This window comes from Saccostrea cucullata, unplaced genomic scaffold, assembly GCF_032062105.1.
Source record: "Saccostrea cucullata isolate Sc308-1 unplaced genomic scaffold, CSIRO_AGI_Scuc_v1 ctg482, whole genome shotgun sequence".
Classification (NCBI taxonomy): Eukaryota; Metazoa; Mollusca; class Bivalvia; order Ostreida; family Ostreidae; genus Saccostrea; species Saccostrea cuccullata.
In genome coordinates, this window is record NW_026932110.1 from 38,283 (window position 1) to 59,859 (window position 21,577).

The following is a 21,577-nucleotide window of genomic DNA, read 5'->3' on the forward strand; positions in this document are numbered from 1 at the left end:
CACTACCTGAGGATGATTCCACATGAGTTTCATCTTTCCTGGCCCAGTGGTTCTTGAGAAGAAGATTTTTAAAGATTTTTCCTATATATTCCTATGTAAAACTTGGGTCGGCCATTTTGGCCCCACCCTAGCCCCGGGGGTCATGATTTGAACAAACTTGAATCTACACTACCTGAGGATGATTCCACATGAGTTTCATCTTTCCTGGCCCAGTGGTTCTTGAGAAGAAGATTTTTAAAGATTTTTCCTATATATTCCTATGTAAAACTTGGGTCGGCCATTTTGGCCCCACCCTAGCCCCGGGGGTCATGATTTGAACAAACTTGAATCTACACTACCTGAGGATGATTCCACATGAGTTTCATCTTTCCTGGCTCAGTGGTTCTTGAGAAGAAGATTTTTAAAGATTTTTCCTATATATTCCTATGTAAAACTTGGGTCGGCCATTTTGGCCCCACCCTAGCCCGGGGGGTCATGATTTGAACAAACTTGAATCTACACTACCTGAGGATGATTCCACGTGAGTTTCATCTTTCCTGGCCCAGTAGTTCTTGAGAAGAAGATTTTTTAAATATTTGTCTTATATATTCCTATGTAAAACTTGAAATCGGCCATTTTGGCCCCACCCTAGCCCCGGGGGTCATGATTTAACAAACTTGAATCTACACTACCTGAGGATGATTCCACATGAGTTTCATCTTTCCTGGCCCAGTGGTTCTTGAGAAGAAGATTTTTAAAGATTTTTCCTATATATTCCTATGTAAAACTTGGGTCGGCCATTTTGGCCCCACCCTAGCCCCGGGGGTCATGATTTGGACAAATTTGAATCTACACTACCTGAGGATGATTCCACATGAGTTTCATCTTTCCTGGCCCAGTGGTTCTTGAGAAGAAGATTTTTTAAAAATGCCATTAATTTTTCTCTAATTCATAATTATCTCCCCTTGGAAAAGGGCGTGGCCCTTCAAACTTGAATCCCCTTTACCCAAGGATGCTTTGTGGCAAGTTTGGTTGAAATTGGCCCAGCGGTTCTTGAGAAGAAGTCGAAAATGTGAAAAGTTTACGGACAGACAGACAGACGGACGCCGGACAAAATGTGATCAGAAAAGCTCACTTGAGCCTTCGGCTCAGGTGAGCTAAAAATGATGACTTTAAACCAGACTGCTGATATTCTTGTTTCATCAACTCGTTTTGTCAATAATTTACCTCATTTTAGAAATATTCATACTTACAGTATGCTCTTAGTTGTTAAATCAACCAAGTTTTATAAACCCAGGTTTGGTCAATAACTTAGTGCTTATAGATAGTTCAGATTGAGACTGAGCAAAAAACCTTAATCTGGTCACTCATTTTGTAAATGTAGGTCAAATCAAGCTTCTGAAGCAAGCTTGGTATATCTAGGCTCACAGTTTACTTGGAAATGAGAAGTGCTCCAAAACCTTATAACCTGCTCTAAAAACATTAACCTGGTCATTCTTTATCTGAAATTTCAGCATCTGAAACCCTGACTGGTACAATGAAACACACTAGAAGCATCTTCCATGTATCTCTGCATGATTAATGTTGCACGTACCAAATCCAGTACCTCTGAACTGTACTGTAATTAATGCATTTAAATTAGAAATAAATTTCCTTGTTAACAATTTTTAATTTATTGAAGACGTAAACTTTCATTAAATATCTTGACAAACAAAAATACGGAATGTACGAGACATGTATATAAAACAATAAAAGGCACATGTACAGAAAACTTAGCAACATCCATAAAAATACATTACTTCAATAAATTTGGGGAGAAGGAATGGGGGTGGGAAAATCTAAATATTAGGACTATGAGTCCATACAACATGAAGGCTCTATCCAAAGTCCATGTGTAATGAAAACATTAAAAACAAATGTACCTTGCTTCTTTCACCTAAGCTTAATAAATGCAATACAAGTATAATGAAAGAAGGAAAAACGTTCATTTTTTTAAATTTAGAAGAAAAACCCATATAGTTCAGGAGCTGTCTTTATGGTATAAATAGTATGTATATATACTAAGTTGTTTATTCAGCTTATATTTGTATCTACATATAACTTACAAGTAACAGTATTGAATTTCTATCTTCAGTTTGTATCAATGTCGGATTTTCAACGAAAAAATCCCCTTGTGAGATTTTTACAGGTATAATTGTTGTGTTTATGTTGTTTAATGTCCCTCTCAAGAATTTTTCACTCAAATGGAGACACCATCACTTGCCGGTGGAGAGCTGCAAATTTTGTCCTAAACTCGGCACTTACGGCCATTGAGCAGTGAGGGATCTTTATCTTCTGCGGTCTTCACACTCCACAATGGTATTCAATGGAATTCGAACCCAAGATGTAAGGATCAACTTTGCAACTCTAGAGCAGACATTCTAACCACTGCGCCATGTGGGCATTCAGTTAAATGAGATGGATACGCAGTAAATCGAGGCTTCAAATCTAGACCTTTACTTGGCATTTTGGGCCACTGAGCAGCAAGGGCTCTCCATTGTGTCAATGCTTGGCTTGGAACAAAAAGTGAGTTTTCAATCAATTCAGCTATCATGTCAATCCTCACCAATATAGTAAGGTCAACTAGGTCAAAGGGAAGGTCAGGACAAAATAAACTGATACTGTAACAGTTGAATAGTAAGCTCTAGTGTATGTATTTTGATAGAATTCTTTGAAACCGAGACAAAGGGCAGACAGACGGGAAGGCAGACGTGACAAACACTATATGTCCTTGCCAAATCTGAAGTGGGCATTAAATGCAAAACATCACTCTTTCCAAAATTGCTATAAATACTCAATATTTTCTGTAAAAGCATAAAAATAAAGCAATTCTAGCAGTATAAAGATCTCATCTCAAAACTATATTGAACATCAGATGCCAGTTTAAAGAAACATCAAAAATTACATTCACTGTAAAACAATTATAATTTATGCCATATACAGCAATTATCACTTTAAAACCTGTAAGTTTATGTGTCATAAATATGAAAGCAATACAGGGTGACATAGAGAATGATTGACTCATTTATAACATATAGTTGTTATACAAATGTTGAGTACATAAATAATGCATCCCACAATATGGGGAAATAAGCTGAAATAAATGTCTTGAAATAAAATATACACTCCATACATGTATCTGGAGACATCATTTATAATAGAAATACCAGGTATGCAACGTTCATTTCTGTAGGCCGAACCAAAAAACCTGGCTGAGCAAATTCTGAATGTAAGTTTCTTCTTATACAACACTGTACTGAACACATTCATTAGAGAGTTAATAGGTGGATTTCTCATTGTTTATACTATACCCAAATATATGCACTCAAACAAAGCTTTGATATTCCTAAATAACTTAGAAAAAAATAATAAGAGTATAAGACGTGTAAAAAATAAAACAACAACAAAATCAAAACAACAGAAAAGCTGTCACAAAGGGATGACAGTAAAAAGAAATATTGCACTAGGATAAGGAACAAATAATTAAGAAATCATATGACTAGTTCACAGCATTTGGAAAAACAGAATTGTACATATCAATCTCATTTCCTCTTGGCTTCTATGGACATAAAATATCAACTTGAAAAATCAAGCTCAGTCGACTTGTTGTTGTTGTTGGAAACAATCTATTTCAATGTCAAAATTTTTAACTTAAGATGTAAAACACAAAAAAGTTTTTAATTCTACTGAAGATTTTCTGATAAATTCAACTTACACAGTTTTTTTCCCTTCAATAATGCAGTTCATGAAAGTTATAATTGGTGTAAGTTAAGATCTATGGGTAACAGAAAGTACCGGTATAAGAAAGTACATGTACTTTTAAAAATCAGCAAATGGCTGCTAGTATGTTGTTCTACTCACAAGTTGAATGTACAGAAACTGACTGTACATGATACAAACACATAATGAAACATACAATTTTACTCTATTAATTATTGCCTTGGCTGTAATATTGGGTGAGTTATAACTTGTTTCTTATTACTTGAACTATATATATGTATAACGATATTGTTTACTTCAGTTGACATTTCTAGTGTGTAAGATGTCATCATAAGACGTACACAGTTTTAATAAAGAAGGCAGTGAAGATGACCAACAAGCCAATTGGAAAAATATCAATTTCAATCCCTGTGTTAACTGACTGCTATTTACTAATTACATATTAGCTGACTTTTTCTTACATTGAGGCATAAAACAAAATCAGATATTCACTTTTTACAGAAAATGTTAAAGTCGAAAATTTTTTTGAATTCTCAATTCAAAGGCACTGATGATAATCAAAGCTTAGCTTTCCTTTTCTTTCTAAATTAATTACTACAGTGCCACTTTGGTTTTATATAGTTTCAACAACTGCAGTGACATATTTTTCAATTATATCAACAATTCTCCACTATTAAACTCACATTCAAGCCAAATAAATGTGTATCTATTTAAAGGGAGATGATTGGGGGGGGGGGGTGTTTCCAATTAATTCATTTTAAGTGAACACATCATTTATGGTTAGCTGTACTAATAAGCCATACGCTCTTTTCCCTAAGAGAAACAAACAAAAATGATGCTACTGCATCTCAACTATTACTGTGGTACTGCAATCATTGAAGTGGCACTGTGGTAATGACAAACAACAAGCTGTATTTTTTCATATTAGTATTTAGGTCATTAATTACATCTTGCTTTTCTTTTCACTATTATTGTATGACAAAAACATTCATTTAAGCTCTTCAGATATTAGTCTAAAAAAGTATGTACTATTTTGGTATTAATTCACCTAGCAAAAACAAAACATGTGATTTTCTATTTATGAACTGTGCAAATAATTTCCACCTTTTTGTCCATGAAACAAACATCAGAAAGGGAAACCTGCACAAATAAAATGTACGACTATTGCAGCAATCAATCACTAAAAAAATAACTGGCGTAATACCTGAGCTCTGTGTTTAAAAAAAAATGCATGTGCTTGAGTTGAAAAAGAAACTAAATTAAACATCATTATTATTCTGAAATAAAGAGATTTATCTTGTTATAGTGGGTAAAATAAAAAAGAATTTTACAAGCTTCATCTAAAGAAAACATAATACACCTGAGGTAGAAAAGAGGAAATATTGAATGGGAACATGTAATACCAACTTAACACCACAGCAAAACTAGTCATATTAAACAGTTTTACTGTTTATATATATTGACAAGAAATAAAAAAGGATGAAGTGGATAACATTCAATTGAGCAATCACTGACTAAGTTTGTAAGCTTTTATACATATAAAGTAATCCCTAGTATACCGTTACATTAACAAGGAAACTCACAAACAGGAATGAATCACTGATCCCAAACACAACAGCATACAAAATATTAAAGACTAGAATTATATATCCGCAGCAAAAAAAAGCACCATCACAATATAAAATATAACTTCATTTGCCATTAACACTGCACAATGTGACAGAGCACCCCTATACATGTATGTAACTAGAATCATGACTTACTTGTTTTGAAGTACCTGGTACCTTGTAGCAATATGATTTATAAAACACACAGGTACCCCTGAGCAAAGTTGCACAGCAACACTGGAAATTTATAACTATTTACCTAGCTCCTACATTACAAATGATTTTTAAGAATTAAAAAATAAATTATATATCGGGAACAAAATTCCATTCCATTGCAAAACTATGTTTTAAATATCTTTCACAGTTATATGATTGCTCCCTTGCACAATGAAAAATCAAGAATGCAATCAAATACTCATTTCAAAGTCAGCATTCTGATAAGAAAAAATAGATTTAAATAAATATATTTAAACATTGTAGCAATTAATTAAGATCTTGAAAGAAAAAAATCCTACATTCCTTCATACAACTGTTACATCAAAATTTCCTCTTTCAAATCTACATTTTCATTAGATGGAGAGCAAAATAAAGAGTAAATTTTCTCTTGATGATTATACCTAATGTAGGTATAGAAACCTGTCTGAGAGAGCCCCTGGCTTTAGAAGTTGTTCATAATTTTCCTGATCACTGCCTCCTTTACTCTGAACCTTATGCTGAAGTTTTCTTAGGAGCTCTGATGCTGGAGTATTGAGAGCGAATCCCGAGGAGTTATAGAGCCCCCCAAGACTAGCCAGCCCAGGACCCCCGGGGAGATAGGGGGCTATCCATCCAGAGCCCCCTACACTTGTCTTCTTATTTCCCTCCTTTTCATCTTTAGATTCCTGCTTTTTAGATTCCTTTTTCTCTGAGCTTGTTTTGCTGTGCTCTGTGGACTTCTTAGTGTTGTTGGGTACCGGACCTTGTTCTGCTTCCCTTTGCTCTCTCTGCTCCTTGATTTTTTTCTGTCGTAGGAGATGCCTCTCTTTGACCTTGTATTCCAATGTAGAATGAGGTACTCCGTAGTAACTCCCGGCTCTATGTACACTCATCTCACCTCTCTGTACTGCTTTAACTGCCTCCATTAACAACTGGCTGTTGTATTTTCTGTACTGACCCCGTTTTGGTCGTGTTTTCTTTGTTGGACTGTCAATGGATTTTTTCTTGTCTCCATCCTCGTGGCGACTTTTCTTGGCGGGTGATGGGGAGTTGACTTGAGAGAAGTCGTCAGATTCTATACTCCTGGCTAAACCCTGACATAACTCGGAAAGAGCCTGAGACTTGAACTTAACTTTCTCCGAGATTGTCTTCACAATAATGTCTTTCAATGTCTCCCCGACAGCTGCATTCTCGATTTTATCCAAAGAGCTCTGGAAATGATTATCAACCTTGCTATCCATTTTATGGTGCATTGGCTGAAAGGACGGTATAATGATATCTGATGAGCTCTCCAAGGGATAGACATCCGAGTTTCCATTTCTTGAGGACATTCTTGGAGAGAGTATCTTCTTCCCATTAAATTCTTCTTGCTTGCGAACTCTCAGAGCATTGCGCTCCATTTCTATTCTTTCCTCTGCCAATTTTTTAATAATGGTCCTCAAGATTGGAAGCTTTAATTCGTGAGAGTGCTGAGCAAGAAAGTTCTCCTTTTTACGACTTAAATTGTGCTTCTTACGAAGATATTCCAGCTTTTTTTCCTGCGATTCATAGTGATTTTCTAATTCAGCACCCCAGTCTATAGCATAAGGCATAGGAAATGGCAGTAATGCTATACTGGCCCCAGGGATTAAATCTGTCCACTTCACTGCCAATTCTGTTGGTTCCTCTATTTCAGGTGGCTATAGGAGAAAAAATAACAATTAAAATCATTGATATCCTGTGCAAAGCTTTCATTTCAATGATCTTTTGTATGAAAAATTTGTTTTTACTCAATTTTGAATGTTTGATTTTCTGTCCCTTTCATTACTTGTTCATTTCTTTTTACAGCATACGTTTTCAAATATTCACAACAAATAATTTACACAAAATAGGTATTTTGTTGTATTTATAAGCCAGACAAAATTTAAATGAATGCTGGTTATTGCTGTATATATCCTATGCCAATAAAAATATACACAAGAATGTAATTTTGCAAGCCAAAATCTCCTGTAATGATGCGACAATTAAGTTCTCAGGAATAAATAGTGATTTACGGTATCCCAAATAATCTTTGGTCTAAAATGTTCAGAAAATGATATACATATACTTACATGTACTACTGAGTCCTGTTTATCAATTCCCATCTTGAAGATTTTGTTGCGGAGTGTTGATCTAGGAATTCCATACAGAATAGAAGCTCGTCGTGTTCCAAGTTTTCCGCTCCGAATCTCGGACACGGCAGCCAGCAGCTCCTCGTCTGTGTAGGATTTCTTACAGTTGGCGTTTGTTGTCTCCCTCTTCTTGGGTAAACTAGAACTATCAAGGCATATCAATTAACATCTTCAGTAAACTAGAACTATCAAGGCATATCAATTAACATCTTCAGTAAACTAGAACTATCAAGTCATATCAATTAACATCTGTGGTAAACTAGAACTATCAAGGCATATCAATTAACATCTTCAGTAAACTAGAACTATCAAGGCATATCAATAAACATCTTCAGTAAACTAGAACTATCAAGGCATATCAATTAACATCTTCAGTAAACTAGAACTATCAAGGCATATCAATAAACATCTTCAGTAAACTAGAACTATCAAGTCATATCAATTAACATCTGTGGTAAACTAGAACTATCAAGGCATATCAATTAACATCTTCAGTAAACTAGAACTATCAAGTCATATCAATTAACATCTTCAGTAAACTAGAACTATCAAGGCATATCAATTAACATCTTCAGTAAACTAGAACTATCAAGGCATATCAATAAACATCTTCAGTAAACTAGAACTATCAAGGCATATCAATAAACATCTTCAGTAAACTAGAACTATCAAGTCATATCAATTAACATCTGTGGTAAACTAGAACTATCAAGGCATATCAATTAACATCTTCAGTAAACTAGAACTATCAAGTCATATCAATTAACATCTGTGGTAAACTAGAACTATCAAGGTCAGTAAACTAGAACTATTAAACTATCAAGGCATATCAATTAACATTTCAGTAAAAACTAGAACTATCAAGGCATATCAATTAACATCTGCAGTAAACTAGAACTATCAAATCAATTAACATCGGTAAACTAGAACTATCAAGGCATATCAATTAACATCTTCAGTAAACTAGAACTATCAAGGCATATCAATTAACATCTTCAGTAAACTAGAACTATCAAGGCATATCAATTAACATCTTCAGTAAACTAGAACTATCAAGGCATATCAATTAACATCTTCAGTAAACTAGAACTATCAAGGCATATCAATAAACATCTTCAGTAAACTAGAACTATCAAGGCATATCAATAAACATCTTCAGTAAACTAGAACTATCAAGTCATATCAATTAACATCTGTGGTAAACTAGAACTATCAAGGCATATCAATTAACATCTGTGGTAAACTAGAACTATCAAGGCATATCAATTAACATCTTTGGTAAACTAGAACAATCAAGGCATATCAATTAACATCTTTGGTAAACAAGAACTATCAAGGCATATCAATTAACATCTTCGGTAAACTAGAACTATCAAGTCATATCAATTAACATCTGTGGTAAACTAGAACTATCAAGGCAATATCAATTACTGTAACATCTTCGGTAAACTAGAACTATCAAGGCATATCAATTAACACCTTCGGTAAACTAGAACAATCAAGGCATATCAATTAACATCTTTGGTACACTAAAACTATCAAGGTATATCAATTAACATCTGTGGTAAACTAGAGTTATCAAGGCATATCAATTAACATCTTTGGTAAACAAGAACTATCAAGGCATATCAATTAACATCTTTGGTAAACTAGAACTATCAAGGCATATCAATTAACATCTGTGGTAAACTAGAACTATCAAGGCATATCAATTAACATCTTTATGATCCTCTGATCACCTAAACTTTTTTTTTTAAAATGTCATTTTTTCGATTTGAAAAAATTAAAACTTTGGCAATGATTGCATGGTGTATAAATCTGCATTTTTAATGATTTATGACGTCACAAACTAGTCAGATTTAAAATCATTTTTTAGAAAGAGGACAAAATAGACAAAATTTCAACAATTTTGCTTTAAAATTTGTAGAGCGCAAGTTTGCTCAGGAACAATATTTACACATTTCATTGATATTATCATTCTACACATTATATAAAAATATTGAGCCTGATCAGCCCTGCGCTTGGTGACTTTTACTCAAAATATTGACGCAATATATACATTTTTCTGTAGAAATCATGGAAATTTTAAATTAACGTCATTTTCATGACGTCATTTCAAACATATGACGTCATGGCTTATGAAAATATTCAATGCTTTGAAGTCAGCATATATTCCCCTGTTTAAGAACATAATTAGATATTTCTCCGTCAATGTTTGATTTGGGGGGAAAATATTGGTTATTATCGAATAAAGTTCTTTACAAAGCAGCATTTACATGTCAAATTTGAACAGAGTAAATCATCAGATTGCATGGAGTCTAGTTCACAAAAGTTGTAAATCTTTACCATTACTATAGTAACCTATGTAACTAATATTAAGACTGAGACATTACCAGGTGGGGGCCACAATGTGAGGTATTTTCAGTTCTATGGGATCCTGTGGATTGCTGCCTGCAGCTGCCTCTGTCTCTGTGTTCTCCAATGACTGTGTGGTAGATCTCAGTTCTGCCAGCAGCTCTCTCCCCACACTGTCTGTGTAGAACTGGGGACAGTAGGGGAGTAACTCCTGAAGATACCTAAAGCCTGAACAGAAAATGTACAATGGTTAACATAGAACTGGGGGGCAGTAGGGGAGTAACTCCTGAAGATACCTAAAGCCTGAACGGAAAATGTAAAATGGTTAACAGTTCACAATAAGGCACATTTAAACCTTGATATCTCAAATTTGATGGGGCTGAGGAAAAACTTGGAAAAAACTTAAAGAATAAGTGGGTGAAAATTCCATATCACCTCAATTTACCCATGATATTCAAGATATCCATGTACTGAAGGTCAGTTGTATAATGGACAGTTTGTACAGTATACATCTTACCTATGGCAGTTGTATTTTATCTAATTATATGCTGCAGAATTTTTAATATTGGTTACAGATGCATTTAGAAAACATCTGTAGATCATCTTTCACTTGATATTACTGTAAAAATATGAAGAAATGAACAAATGTACCCCTAAATGTACTTAGAATATTATAGTCTCTGTTTTGCTATATGTACAATGTAATTTGCTCCAAACATCTGTCAGATCAGAATGTAAAGTAGGGGAACACAATGGCACTATGTAATCAGGAACTGTTCCAGTCTCATGCATTTTTTTTACAGTGAAATAGGAGGAGTTGTAGATTAGAGTAACTTACCTGGATTATCTTGTAGACTTTTGCCATCTTTTGCCTCTTTCATAAGCTGGGATACTGCCTCCTATAATACATAAAATAAAATCCCTTAAAACTATATCAAACCTTAGAGAACTTAAAGTTAGTCCCTTTAATCAAAGAAAAAAACTTGCAGCATTGTTCAAATAAATTAATTATTGAGTTGATCCTCCTTTTTTGCTAGTACATGTATTAGTAATTTGATGCATGAGCAAAATTTTACTGAAAATGTAATGTTTCTTTTTTTTTTTTATTCAATACATAAAAAGGCAACTGCCATAGTGACCAAGTGCTAATTAAGGTAAAGCAAATGCCTGCATGATCATAAGATGCTGAACATTATAAAAATTAGATTCATTACATCTCATAAATCTGAAAGTATAAGTAGATTGTTCTTAATAGAAGTATGATACATAGATGTAAAATACAAAGTGTTCAGCTCACAAAGAGGTTCTGTAGGCGCGATTCACAGAAGAAACATGTCTGCTCCTGCTGCCAGTCCTTTGTAATTCCTGTCTCCAGACCTACAGAAAGTCAGAGGCAATTTATTACAGACTCAGGATTCATTTATAATTAGTCCATAATCAATATAGGATCTTAAACATGAAAAATTAATGACATCTTTGAAGGGCATTATTTCATATCTTCTTTAAGTTAAAGCTTTTGGATCGAGACATCTGCATTTTTACAGTATAAATAAGCATACAAATGATCAGTTGTGTTTTTACATGTCATATATATGGAAAAATGCAGGAATGTTTATTCACTTGAATCATTTTGGTCATAATGAAAAATATAATGACATTGTTTACAAATTTCAAACACAGAAATAAAATTTTACAACCTTCTTCTTAAAAGAATTGTTTCTCAGAAACAAATTCAGAGTAAATATCTTACAATTAAATGGTAGCAAAAGTTCTGTGATGTTCTTCTTTCCACCAAACTCTTCTGCAATTCTTTCTAGCCCTGTTAAAATGCAAATAGTGATTCAGAGGGAAATTAACAAACAGTGATTTTGTCCACACAACATCCATTCAAAAGTAATGCTGTAATTGAAGACATATCAATTAGCGCTAAAATCTAAAAGTAATAGAAACTTCTGTTTAAGAGACAGTTATTATTTTAATTAATTGAGCAGCAGATCTAGATGAGTCGAAAATGCACAATGTGATGAAACTATGGTGTATGCACTCTCTGTTCTAAATTAGGCTGTAGTAAAACAAGAGGCCCATTGGCCACAATGCTCCAATAGGCACCCTGGCTATGCTGTTCTTAAACAGATTTAGATTTTCTTACTCCCTGTTTAGTTAAATGTTGACTCCCTATAATATTGTGACTCTAAGGCCCAAAAGGGCCATAACTTAGCAAAAGTTGAATCACATGTAACAACCTATGTTTAATACAATAAAAGGATTTTAAGTTTATAAAAAAAATTAATATAATAGTAAATCACTGTTTTAATAATACTCTGACCTAAGACACCATATTAAAACAAATGTAAATCCATACTACTTGGGAATCACTGCATATTGATGACAGTAATCCCTGCAAATCGACATTTGTTTTGACCCTGCTACTTATGAGATTTTAATTTTCATATTTTTCCCAGTACATTCCAATACAAAACTTCAATTTCTGTTGGTCCTAATTGCTAACCCAAAGGACCATGATTTGGAAAGAAAGCAATCTGGACTACGTAGGAGATAGTTTTAAACATGAGATTAATAAAAGTTTACAGACCACACATTCTGATGAAAGATGGACACTACATGAACAGTTTTTTTTTTTATCAGAAAATCTCACTACATGGGACTGGCTTTTGCAACCTTAAATCCCTTTCTTAGACCCACTCAGCCTCATGAACTCTTTGAAGCATCATTTACTGAAGTGCAGCCTAAAATACATGCTTCAATTTTAAAAAAAAAACATCAATTTTTCACTGTCAGTGTAGACTTACATCCACTGAGAAATGATCTGATCCAACAGTTTAAGGTTCAGTAACCCTATGATAAGAGGGCTAACTCTCACTGAGATATATTTCTATAATTTTGCATTCTCTCTTAAAATAAAGTTTTCAAGTAAACAGTCCCTTTTTGTCACAAGTTTGCTGGAACTGTATGTAATTCAATTACTTTAGAGATTACTTTTGGTTAATTTTCATACAAGTGAACACTGTCAGGTTGATGTACCTTAAATTTGATAATTAATTTGGAAAAAATAAAGGTAAAATTAAAAACTTCCAAATAGGTCCTTTATTATTTGAGTCTTTAAGCAGAGTTTATTATTTGAGTCTTTAAGCAGAGAGAAAGACTCTTATCTTATATTTACACCTATATGAACAGGGCCTATTTCAGGGCCTATTTCATGCAAAATATTTTTTTCAAATTACTTCAAATGGATCGCAAGTTACCACCACAAGCTCAGTTTTCAAAACCATGCACTTGCTGGGAATCCTTGGGACCTACTTACAAATTCTAAAACTCTGGGGCATGCCTCAACATGGCTTGTCCAGTCAACTGGAAAAAGAAAATGCAAGAGGCAGTGTCAGAGATGAGAGTGATGGACAGTCTGGTAGATGCTGTTAGGGATAACAGCAATATACCCACTATCTTCCTTTACAAGTCAGACATGAAAAAGTTAACTCTGTCTCCTATTAGAATCATTCATAATTTCTCTTCTGTGCATGAATGATGCAAAAATATATATGCAGGGCTGAACCTAAAATAACAGAGAACTTTTATAAAGGAAAAGGGGGTCTGGAGCTCCACAGGGACACATGAGTGGGAATACCAGAGTACCTGGAGGATTGTCATTTTAGGTGGAGGGAATTCCCTGGCCTTCAAGTCTTAGGGAAAACCCTGTATAGGTATGAAAATGTTTGGGGTTTTTTAACATAAAATTTACACATTGAAGAGTTAGATCATTATATATAACCATATGTTCATAATGAATAATTTCATCTGCATTTAACTTCTGTGAACAAATTGTTCCTCCATTAAATGATGGAAAGAAACATATTTCCCACTTCTAGAAACAGCTGGTCAATCAATAACTTAACTAAATTCTGAATTCATTTTTTAGTAAAGTTATCATTTTGAATTATTTTAAAATAAGTTCCATGCAGTAAGATAAAATACAAACTTGCCCAGTACTGATAAAAAATTAAATATATACATGTGTATATGAAAATATTATAAGGAAGTTCACCAAAATATAATATAGATCTATTTTTATTCCTGTTTAATACAGTATACTTATGATGGTTTTATATATATTGCAATGAGTCTATAGTCACTTTCAGAGAGATATTTTGAGTGTCACCACAGTGTCTGATCAATATATATGTAGAACCAGGCACTATTTCAGTCTCAATTGTGAAGTTTAAAAATAAAAATGTTTAATCTGTTTGAAAAAAAATCAAATAAAGTCAGCGATTCAAGAGGGCAGATATATTTTGACTGTCACCGCTGTCTAATCAATACTAGAATCCAAACCTGTTGAGAATGTATTAACATATGAACACAAGGATAAGACTCAATGCCAAGAGTCACCACAGCAACGAAAAAAAAATCAATATTCCCCACAGCCGAAATTGAAAATGTCACATCAAGATGTCATAAAATATGACAAAAATTATCACCTGTTGATATTTAAAATATACAAAACAAGGAAATCTTAAGAAAAAAAATAAATCAATACATTTCTAATTTACAAAAGATTTGCAGGAGGAATTTATATGAATCTTCCGAACAAGATAAATGCTTCCATTGTCAACGTCACCATCATCAGCCGAATTTTGGGTGACGATCGATCGAGAGCTTACCTGTTTAATTAAACACTAAATTAAAATTTCATTAATTCTATAATATATTAAACACATAAAAGCATGAAAAAATTCTCAAATATTGTCTTACAGAAGTAGAATCTTTTCAAAATACGACTGATGATATTTTATTTAATCACAAGGGGTGTGCTTACAACATGGAACAGCCAAGGAGCCTGAATTTTGACAATGAAATCACTAACGTTTACCGTATATTAAAGGTAACCTAACTTGTCTCATACCCTCTACACAATTAATTCACAAATAAAATGGTACTTACCAACTGCTATAGGTATTTTTTTGCTCCATGACAGCAGTTCTTTTCTAAAAACCCGTCGTTCCTGGCTGCATCTTGAGTTCCCACAGTCAACCATGTTTCATTGTATATACTGTGACGTAGTACGCATTCGGGAAGCACAGCTGTGACGTAGTTGGTACACAGGTGAAAACCCAGAGCAGGTACTCTCAGGTAAGATATCAGTGCCTTATTTGGTAAATTTACATTAACAAATCAAAATAATAGTTGAAATTGTGTTCTGATGATCACGACAGACTAATTTCCGCAACAATTCTAACAAGTCAGTGTGTAATTTTTGTTTACTTTCACTTTAGCTGAGACTAAATTTAGAAAATAAGACTAATCCTATTGGAGTTGTGAATAACAATTGGGTGTGGTGATTTATATAATAAGAATATTATTGAAAGTAATATCACACAGTTTTTGCAGTCTACATATATAAAAATAGTATGTATATCTATTGGGTAGAATCAGGGACCTTAGTATATAGGTCCCTGGTAGAATATAAAATTTTAATTATCATACATGTAGCTTAGTATTATAAATCAAAAGGATTTCGAAACTCTCTCTCTCTCTCTCTCTCTCTCTCTCTCTCTCTCTCTCTCTCTCTCAGACAGAATGATAATTCATGATATTTGATTAATCAAGTATATTGAAGAAATTGATATCGATTTCAGAAAATTTTATGCCTATGATTAATAGAGAGAAATTGAGAAACTTTAATATTGATCCTGCACAATAATTGAGTTATAAAGGAAGTGCATCAGGATGTACTTATGGTGAATATATATAGTTAATAACTATAGGTCTTCTAATTAAGGAATGACTCTAATTCTTGGCCAAATAATAGAGTCATTCCCTATAATTTAGTTTTAAAATAATTAAACAACTTTGGATGTAAAATTGTGTTGCTTTTTATGAGTTCAAATTTTAATACAACCGTAGTAACGGAAGTGATGTGAAGCGAGAGAGAACATAGATCTAGCAGCCATGATGTGTGTTTACATGAGGTAAGATCGAGTTAGTGTTTGAAGTTAAAGATACAGTTATTAAATCTTGAATTTTCCATGGAAAGGAAATGTGGGGATTGCATGGATAAGATGATTAATGGTGAAGGGGGTGTGTTAATTAAACCAGATTATACAAAATATTTTGCATTCCTTTTTGGAAATCAACCAATGAGAGGCGAGAATATAAACGAAATTAAATAACATTAAAATAATGGAAGGAGAACAGGGGTGATATCTGTTGTAAAAGGTAGGTGGCAGGAGTGGAAGAGTTGGTGGAAAATATTTTTGGGAAGGAAGAAATGTTAAGATAGCAGCATAATTGGGATGGAGATTGCATTGGGTAATTCAAGAGGATTAAAAAAGATCAAGATAAGAAGCACAAAAAGGCTTAAAGAAACCTGCATGGGCCAGTATAATATATATTCTCCATCTTTTCCTATATATGCTTTAATTAGTCTGATGTTTGGATGAATTCTAGTGTATTAATAATTGTATTTAAATAAAGGTTATTGATTTGAAATAATGCATTCAGATAAATTTAATTTGTATATTAAATAAAAATCAAAAAATATTTTGGTTTTTGTTATAGTTTCTTTAAGTGTAATTCCTATGGCATAGAAAATATATATATAATACATATGAGATATCATTTATTTTAAGACCTTAAAAAGAAATTCCCCAAAGATATGAAGGGAAACTACCACTATCCGGATGGCAGTGAATATTCAGGGGACTGGCAGGAGGGACAACGTCACGGCTATGGAGTCATGAAGTTCCTTGACGGTTCTCAGTACTTTGGGATTTTTGATAATGGACTCTGTCAAGGGACTGGGGTCATGATATTTTCAGACAAATCCAGGTAAATATTTAGGTACTGATAACTACATCTTCTGAAGTAAACCACAGTAAAAAAAATGATTATGTACTTTGGTATATTTTGCGGTCATTTGTGCATGTCAATCATGTGACCTGTTGCCATTTATTACTGTCATCAACAGTTGAACTCTCTAAAATAGCTGACTGATTTAAGTCAGTTTTTTTTCTGGATAAATTGTCTGATTGGCAATAATGAGACAATACATTTAACCCTCTATAAAATGGTGTATTACTATATTATATATCTGTGACACATGATTTAAAGGAAATTAAGGCCCAAAAGTTGGTTCAGGTTGTGCATGAATTAAAAAAATTCAATTGAATATATTTTTAAAAAAAATTACTTTTAGGTATCTAGCAGGCAAATGTCTTACATATTGATAATAAACAAATAGTTCTTCACCTAAATTGCAAAATTGAAGTGTAAGGCTTATAGTTCAGACTTCATAATTACCGGCCTGAGCAGGATCTGAATGGTGGTCATATATACTGTAAAGGTACTTTTCCCATGGGGTCATAAGGAATCACCATTTCTGTCAAATCTACAAGTAGAAAATTTGATTCTTGCATGTATATTTTTATTAAAAACTTGATCACAATTAAAACATTAATCTTAAAATTTGTTTTAAAAGAAAGTTGTCTTACCTAGCTATCAATAACAAACTACTAATCTTCCAAAAAATTATGTTTCATGATATTTGGTTATCTGCAGTAATTATTAATAAAAAGATTGTCTTGAAAAATTATCAATGTGTAAGTACATATATATATATATATTGTAAAGGATGCATGTATTTGTAAGCTTGCAGACCTTACATGTATATATAAAATCTATACTTCTGAGCAAACAGGAAACAAACTTAAGCTTCCGTCATGCAAGGTGATAAAGAACAAAGGGTTTTTTGTATTAAATAGCAAAATTCGTGTCACATTTGGTCTCATGTTTTATGTGGAGCCTTCCTCTCAAGCCATGGTTCAAAGTCTGCTTATACCTCTAGATCTCTCATACCCATGGCTGCTTGATCACAAAAAGTGTTGTAATCTTGAATATTTACACCTATATTTACTAGGGATGGGTATCGCCAAAAATTTTGTATCGCGATATATCACGATTTTTTCTCCACAATATCACGATAATTTCATGATATTTTTAAAAGCAGTTTTTACAATGATTTTATATGATTAAAAGTCATTATTTTTTTAAAAATATGCTAGAAAAACAAAATTTTACTTTCTTGAAATTTTTATGTATATAAAATCAATTACATTTGGACGGTAAGATGCCATTCTTTTCACTTTTTACAACATTTTTTATACTTTCTGTAATTGTTATTGAAAGATTGAACAAATAAATGAATAATTTCTGGATTTTATAATATGTACCTAAAGACCGGTAAGGTCTAATATACGATACATATCACGCAGCAAAAAATCGCGATATACCGGTATACCGATAAAATCGCACATCCCTAATATTTATATCATCAGTACACAAAAATATTTTGTAAACTGCGAGTGGGTATTGAAAGGTCATGGCAAAGTTCATTTTCCGACTATGCTTTACTCGCAATGGTCAATATTTTAATGAAGTGCGAAATATTCTCTTCTCATTCAACCATGGCCAGAATGGGAGAGGATCATTCATTTTGGCCGCGGTAATGCTATGATGATGTGGAGTTAGTCATATACTAAGATATGACATCAAAGGCTTTTAGGCATATTGAATTATGTATGAATTAATATACTACATTGTTTTAGAAGAACTTAAATTTATAGAGTTCTATTTAAAATCTATTTGTGTGGCTGATTAACTATTTATGCCCCTCTTCAAAGAAGGGATCAAGGGCATATTGCTTTGCTGCTGTGTGTCTGTCGGTCTGCCTGTCTATCGGTCCACCATGACAGTTTAATCTTTCATTTTCTTCATAGAGGTTGCACATTTTGAAATGAAATTTGGTATACAGATTTATCATAAGAATTATCATTTAAATGAGCAACATTTAAAATGAATTCTCTCTTTTGGAAGGTATGAAGGTGATTTTCAGAATGGAAAGTTTAATGGTTATGGTATTTTTACACGATCTGATGGGATGAAGTATGAAGGACAATTTAAAAGTGGACAGATTTGTGGATACGGTGAGTTTAAGTAACTCGTTGATATAAGTATTGCAGACATATAAATTTTGACTGTAAATCTACTAAAACATTATGGATCTGTGTTCAAGAAACTTTTAATATCACGCAACCAATGTGGAAGATTGTACCATTGATGTCCTTTTATTTGTTCACAAATCCTTGAGCAAAACAATACAAATTGATTACATAGGTGTGTTATACTTTTAGACAATGCAGTTGAAAGACTAAGGACTTTTATGACTATTTGAAGTATATGTAATAGTGACTAGGGATTTTATGACCCTTTGCAGTAATGATGACTAGGGATTTCATAACTCTTTGCAGTAATGGTGACAAGGGATTTTATAACTTTTTGCAGTGATGGTGACATGGGATTTTATGACTCTTTGCAGTGATGATGACTAGGGATTTTATGACTCTTTGCAGTAATGGTGACATGGGATTTTATGACTCTTTGCAGTGATGATGACTAGGGATTTTATGACTCTTTGCAGTAATGGTGACATGGGATTTTATGACTCTTTGCAGTGATGATGACTAGGGATTTTATGACTCTTTGCAGTAATGGTGACCAGTGATTTTATGACTCTTTGCAGTGATGGTGACTAGGGATTTTATGACTCTTAGCAATGATGGTGACTAGGGATTTTATGACTCTGCAGTGATGGTGACTAGAGATTTTATGACTTTTTGCAGTGATAGTGACTAGGGATTTTATGACTCTTTGCAGTGATGGTTATTTAAGGAATTTTATGACTCTGCGATAATTGTGACTAGGGATTTTATGACTCTTTGCAGTGATGGTGACTAGAGATTTTATGACTTTTTGCGGTGATAGTGACTAGGGATTTTATGACTCTTTGCAGTGATGGTGACTAGGGATTTTATGACTCTTTGCAATGATGGTGACTAGAGATTTTATGACTCTTTGCAATGATGGTGACTAGAGATTTTATGACTCTTTGCAATGATGGTGACTAGAGATTTTATGATTTTTTGCAGTGATGGTGACTAAACGGATATTATGACTCTTTGCATGGTTCAGGACTCTTTCCAGTGATTGTGACAAGGGATAATTCTATTTAAGACTGTTTATAGAGTTGGCAACTAGGGATTTTTTTTACTCTTTGCAGGGTTAGTAACATTTGCTGACCACAGTCATGGACTCCCAAGGAATGAGGGGTACTTTGAGGGAAACAAACTCATGAAAAGGGAGAAATGTTCAGGGGCCATCCAAAGAGCCAGACAAGCTTCTGAACAGGCCAAGTCACATCAGAGATTCTCATGATTCGGAAACATATCATTTGTAGATTTATTGTATACTTTTTATTTGTTATTATAGATGCATATTACCTATACATGTATTTATCATTTGATATGCAAAGGAACCCTTATACTTCAGATTTAATGTATTTCTGTTTACAAAAGTACATTTTTAAGAATTCAAAATTCATAATGTGTGACAATCTTTTATTTATTTATTTTTTTATATTTTTGTTTTATTGATTTAATCAGATTATTAAATATTCTGTACATTGATTTTTTTGTTCAAATCACTGATCTTCTGCATATGATTCTGATTCATCAAGAAATTCGACATTATAATTTTCATACTAATTTTTATACTTCATCAGTTTAAAATTATATAACGGGGTTTAATAGACCAATCATCAAAGTTTATCATTATCCTTGACAATAGTGGACATTGTAAAAAAAATGATATAAATACGGTAATTCTAAAGTGTCATCAAAAGTGGCCTGGTATTTTTGTATTAATACACTCTGCGATTTGTAAGCTCTGAGATTGACTGAGTAGTAAAGGCTTGCTATTATGGTTGTATTTTCACATTTCAAGATTTATCTCTCACCAAGTAGAGAAAAAGACAAATCCTGATGTCCACATTCCCTGCATTATACGTGTACATTCTAACTGAAAAGTACATTATCATTACTTTTTTTAAGCATATAGATGTTTTAAGGTTCTGGTGCTATTGAAGGGAAAACGTTAATTAGAAAGATTCTAAAACTATGAATAAATATTTATCAAAAGTTTGTATTTGTATTTTTTTTTTATCCTTTTAAGGAATGAATTAAGGTAGTCCGATCCTCAGGTTTATAAAATTAGCAGTCAAGTAATCAAAAGTACTCATAAAAGTATCTCTGAATTCGCAAAGTTATTTTATCCACAGTGTTTCTTTAAAGTTCAAGATTAAATTTAATCATATTATATAGGGAAAATCGTCAAATCGCCAAAATTTTGCAGAAAAAACAAATAGGAATATCAGCTATGCATTTTCTAATTGCAAATTGATCAACAAATATATTTTAGGTTCAAAAACAATAGGTATCCAGGCATTCAGAGAAATTGTCATGCTTTTTATACTTATTTGATATTTTTTGTCTTCTATTTCCGTCATGTATTCTATAATACATAGTGTAAAAGGCTTTTGCTATCATAGAAAGACACCACAAATCACTTCTATTTCATATCATGCTAATAATCATTGGTATCTAAAACTGGATTTAAAAAAAATCT

General features: G+C 33.0%; 2 protein-coding genes across 2 annotated transcripts; one reads left to right on the forward strand and one right to left on the reverse strand.

The window, feature by feature from the left end:
* Positions 1–1,639: 1,639 nt before the first annotated feature.
* LOC134234457 (uncharacterized) lies at positions 1,640–15,137 on the reverse strand. Its single transcript, XM_062716511.1, has 7 exons — positions 15,002–15,137; positions 11,796–11,864; positions 11,343–11,422; positions 10,884–10,944; positions 10,084–10,273; positions 7,631–7,835; positions 1,640–7,219 (listed from the first exon to the last, which is right to left on the reverse strand). The coding sequence occupies exons 1-7, from the start codon at positions 15,093–15,095 to the stop codon at positions 5,963–5,965; spliced, it is 1,956 nt and encodes a 651-aa protein (XP_062572495.1). The 5' UTR covers positions 15,096–15,137; the 3' UTR covers positions 1,640–5,962.
* Positions 15,059–21,093, forward strand: LOC134234460 (MORN repeat-containing protein 4-like). Its single transcript, XM_062716513.1, has 4 exons — positions 15,059–15,190; positions 16,690–16,888; positions 18,932–19,041; positions 20,175–21,093. Exons 2-4 carry the CDS (start codon positions 16,716–16,718, stop codon positions 20,327–20,329), a joined length of 438 nt encoding a protein of 145 aa, XP_062572497.1. The 5' UTR covers positions 15,059–15,190; positions 16,690–16,715; the 3' UTR covers positions 20,330–21,093.
* Positions 21,094–21,577: the final 484 nt, after the last annotated feature.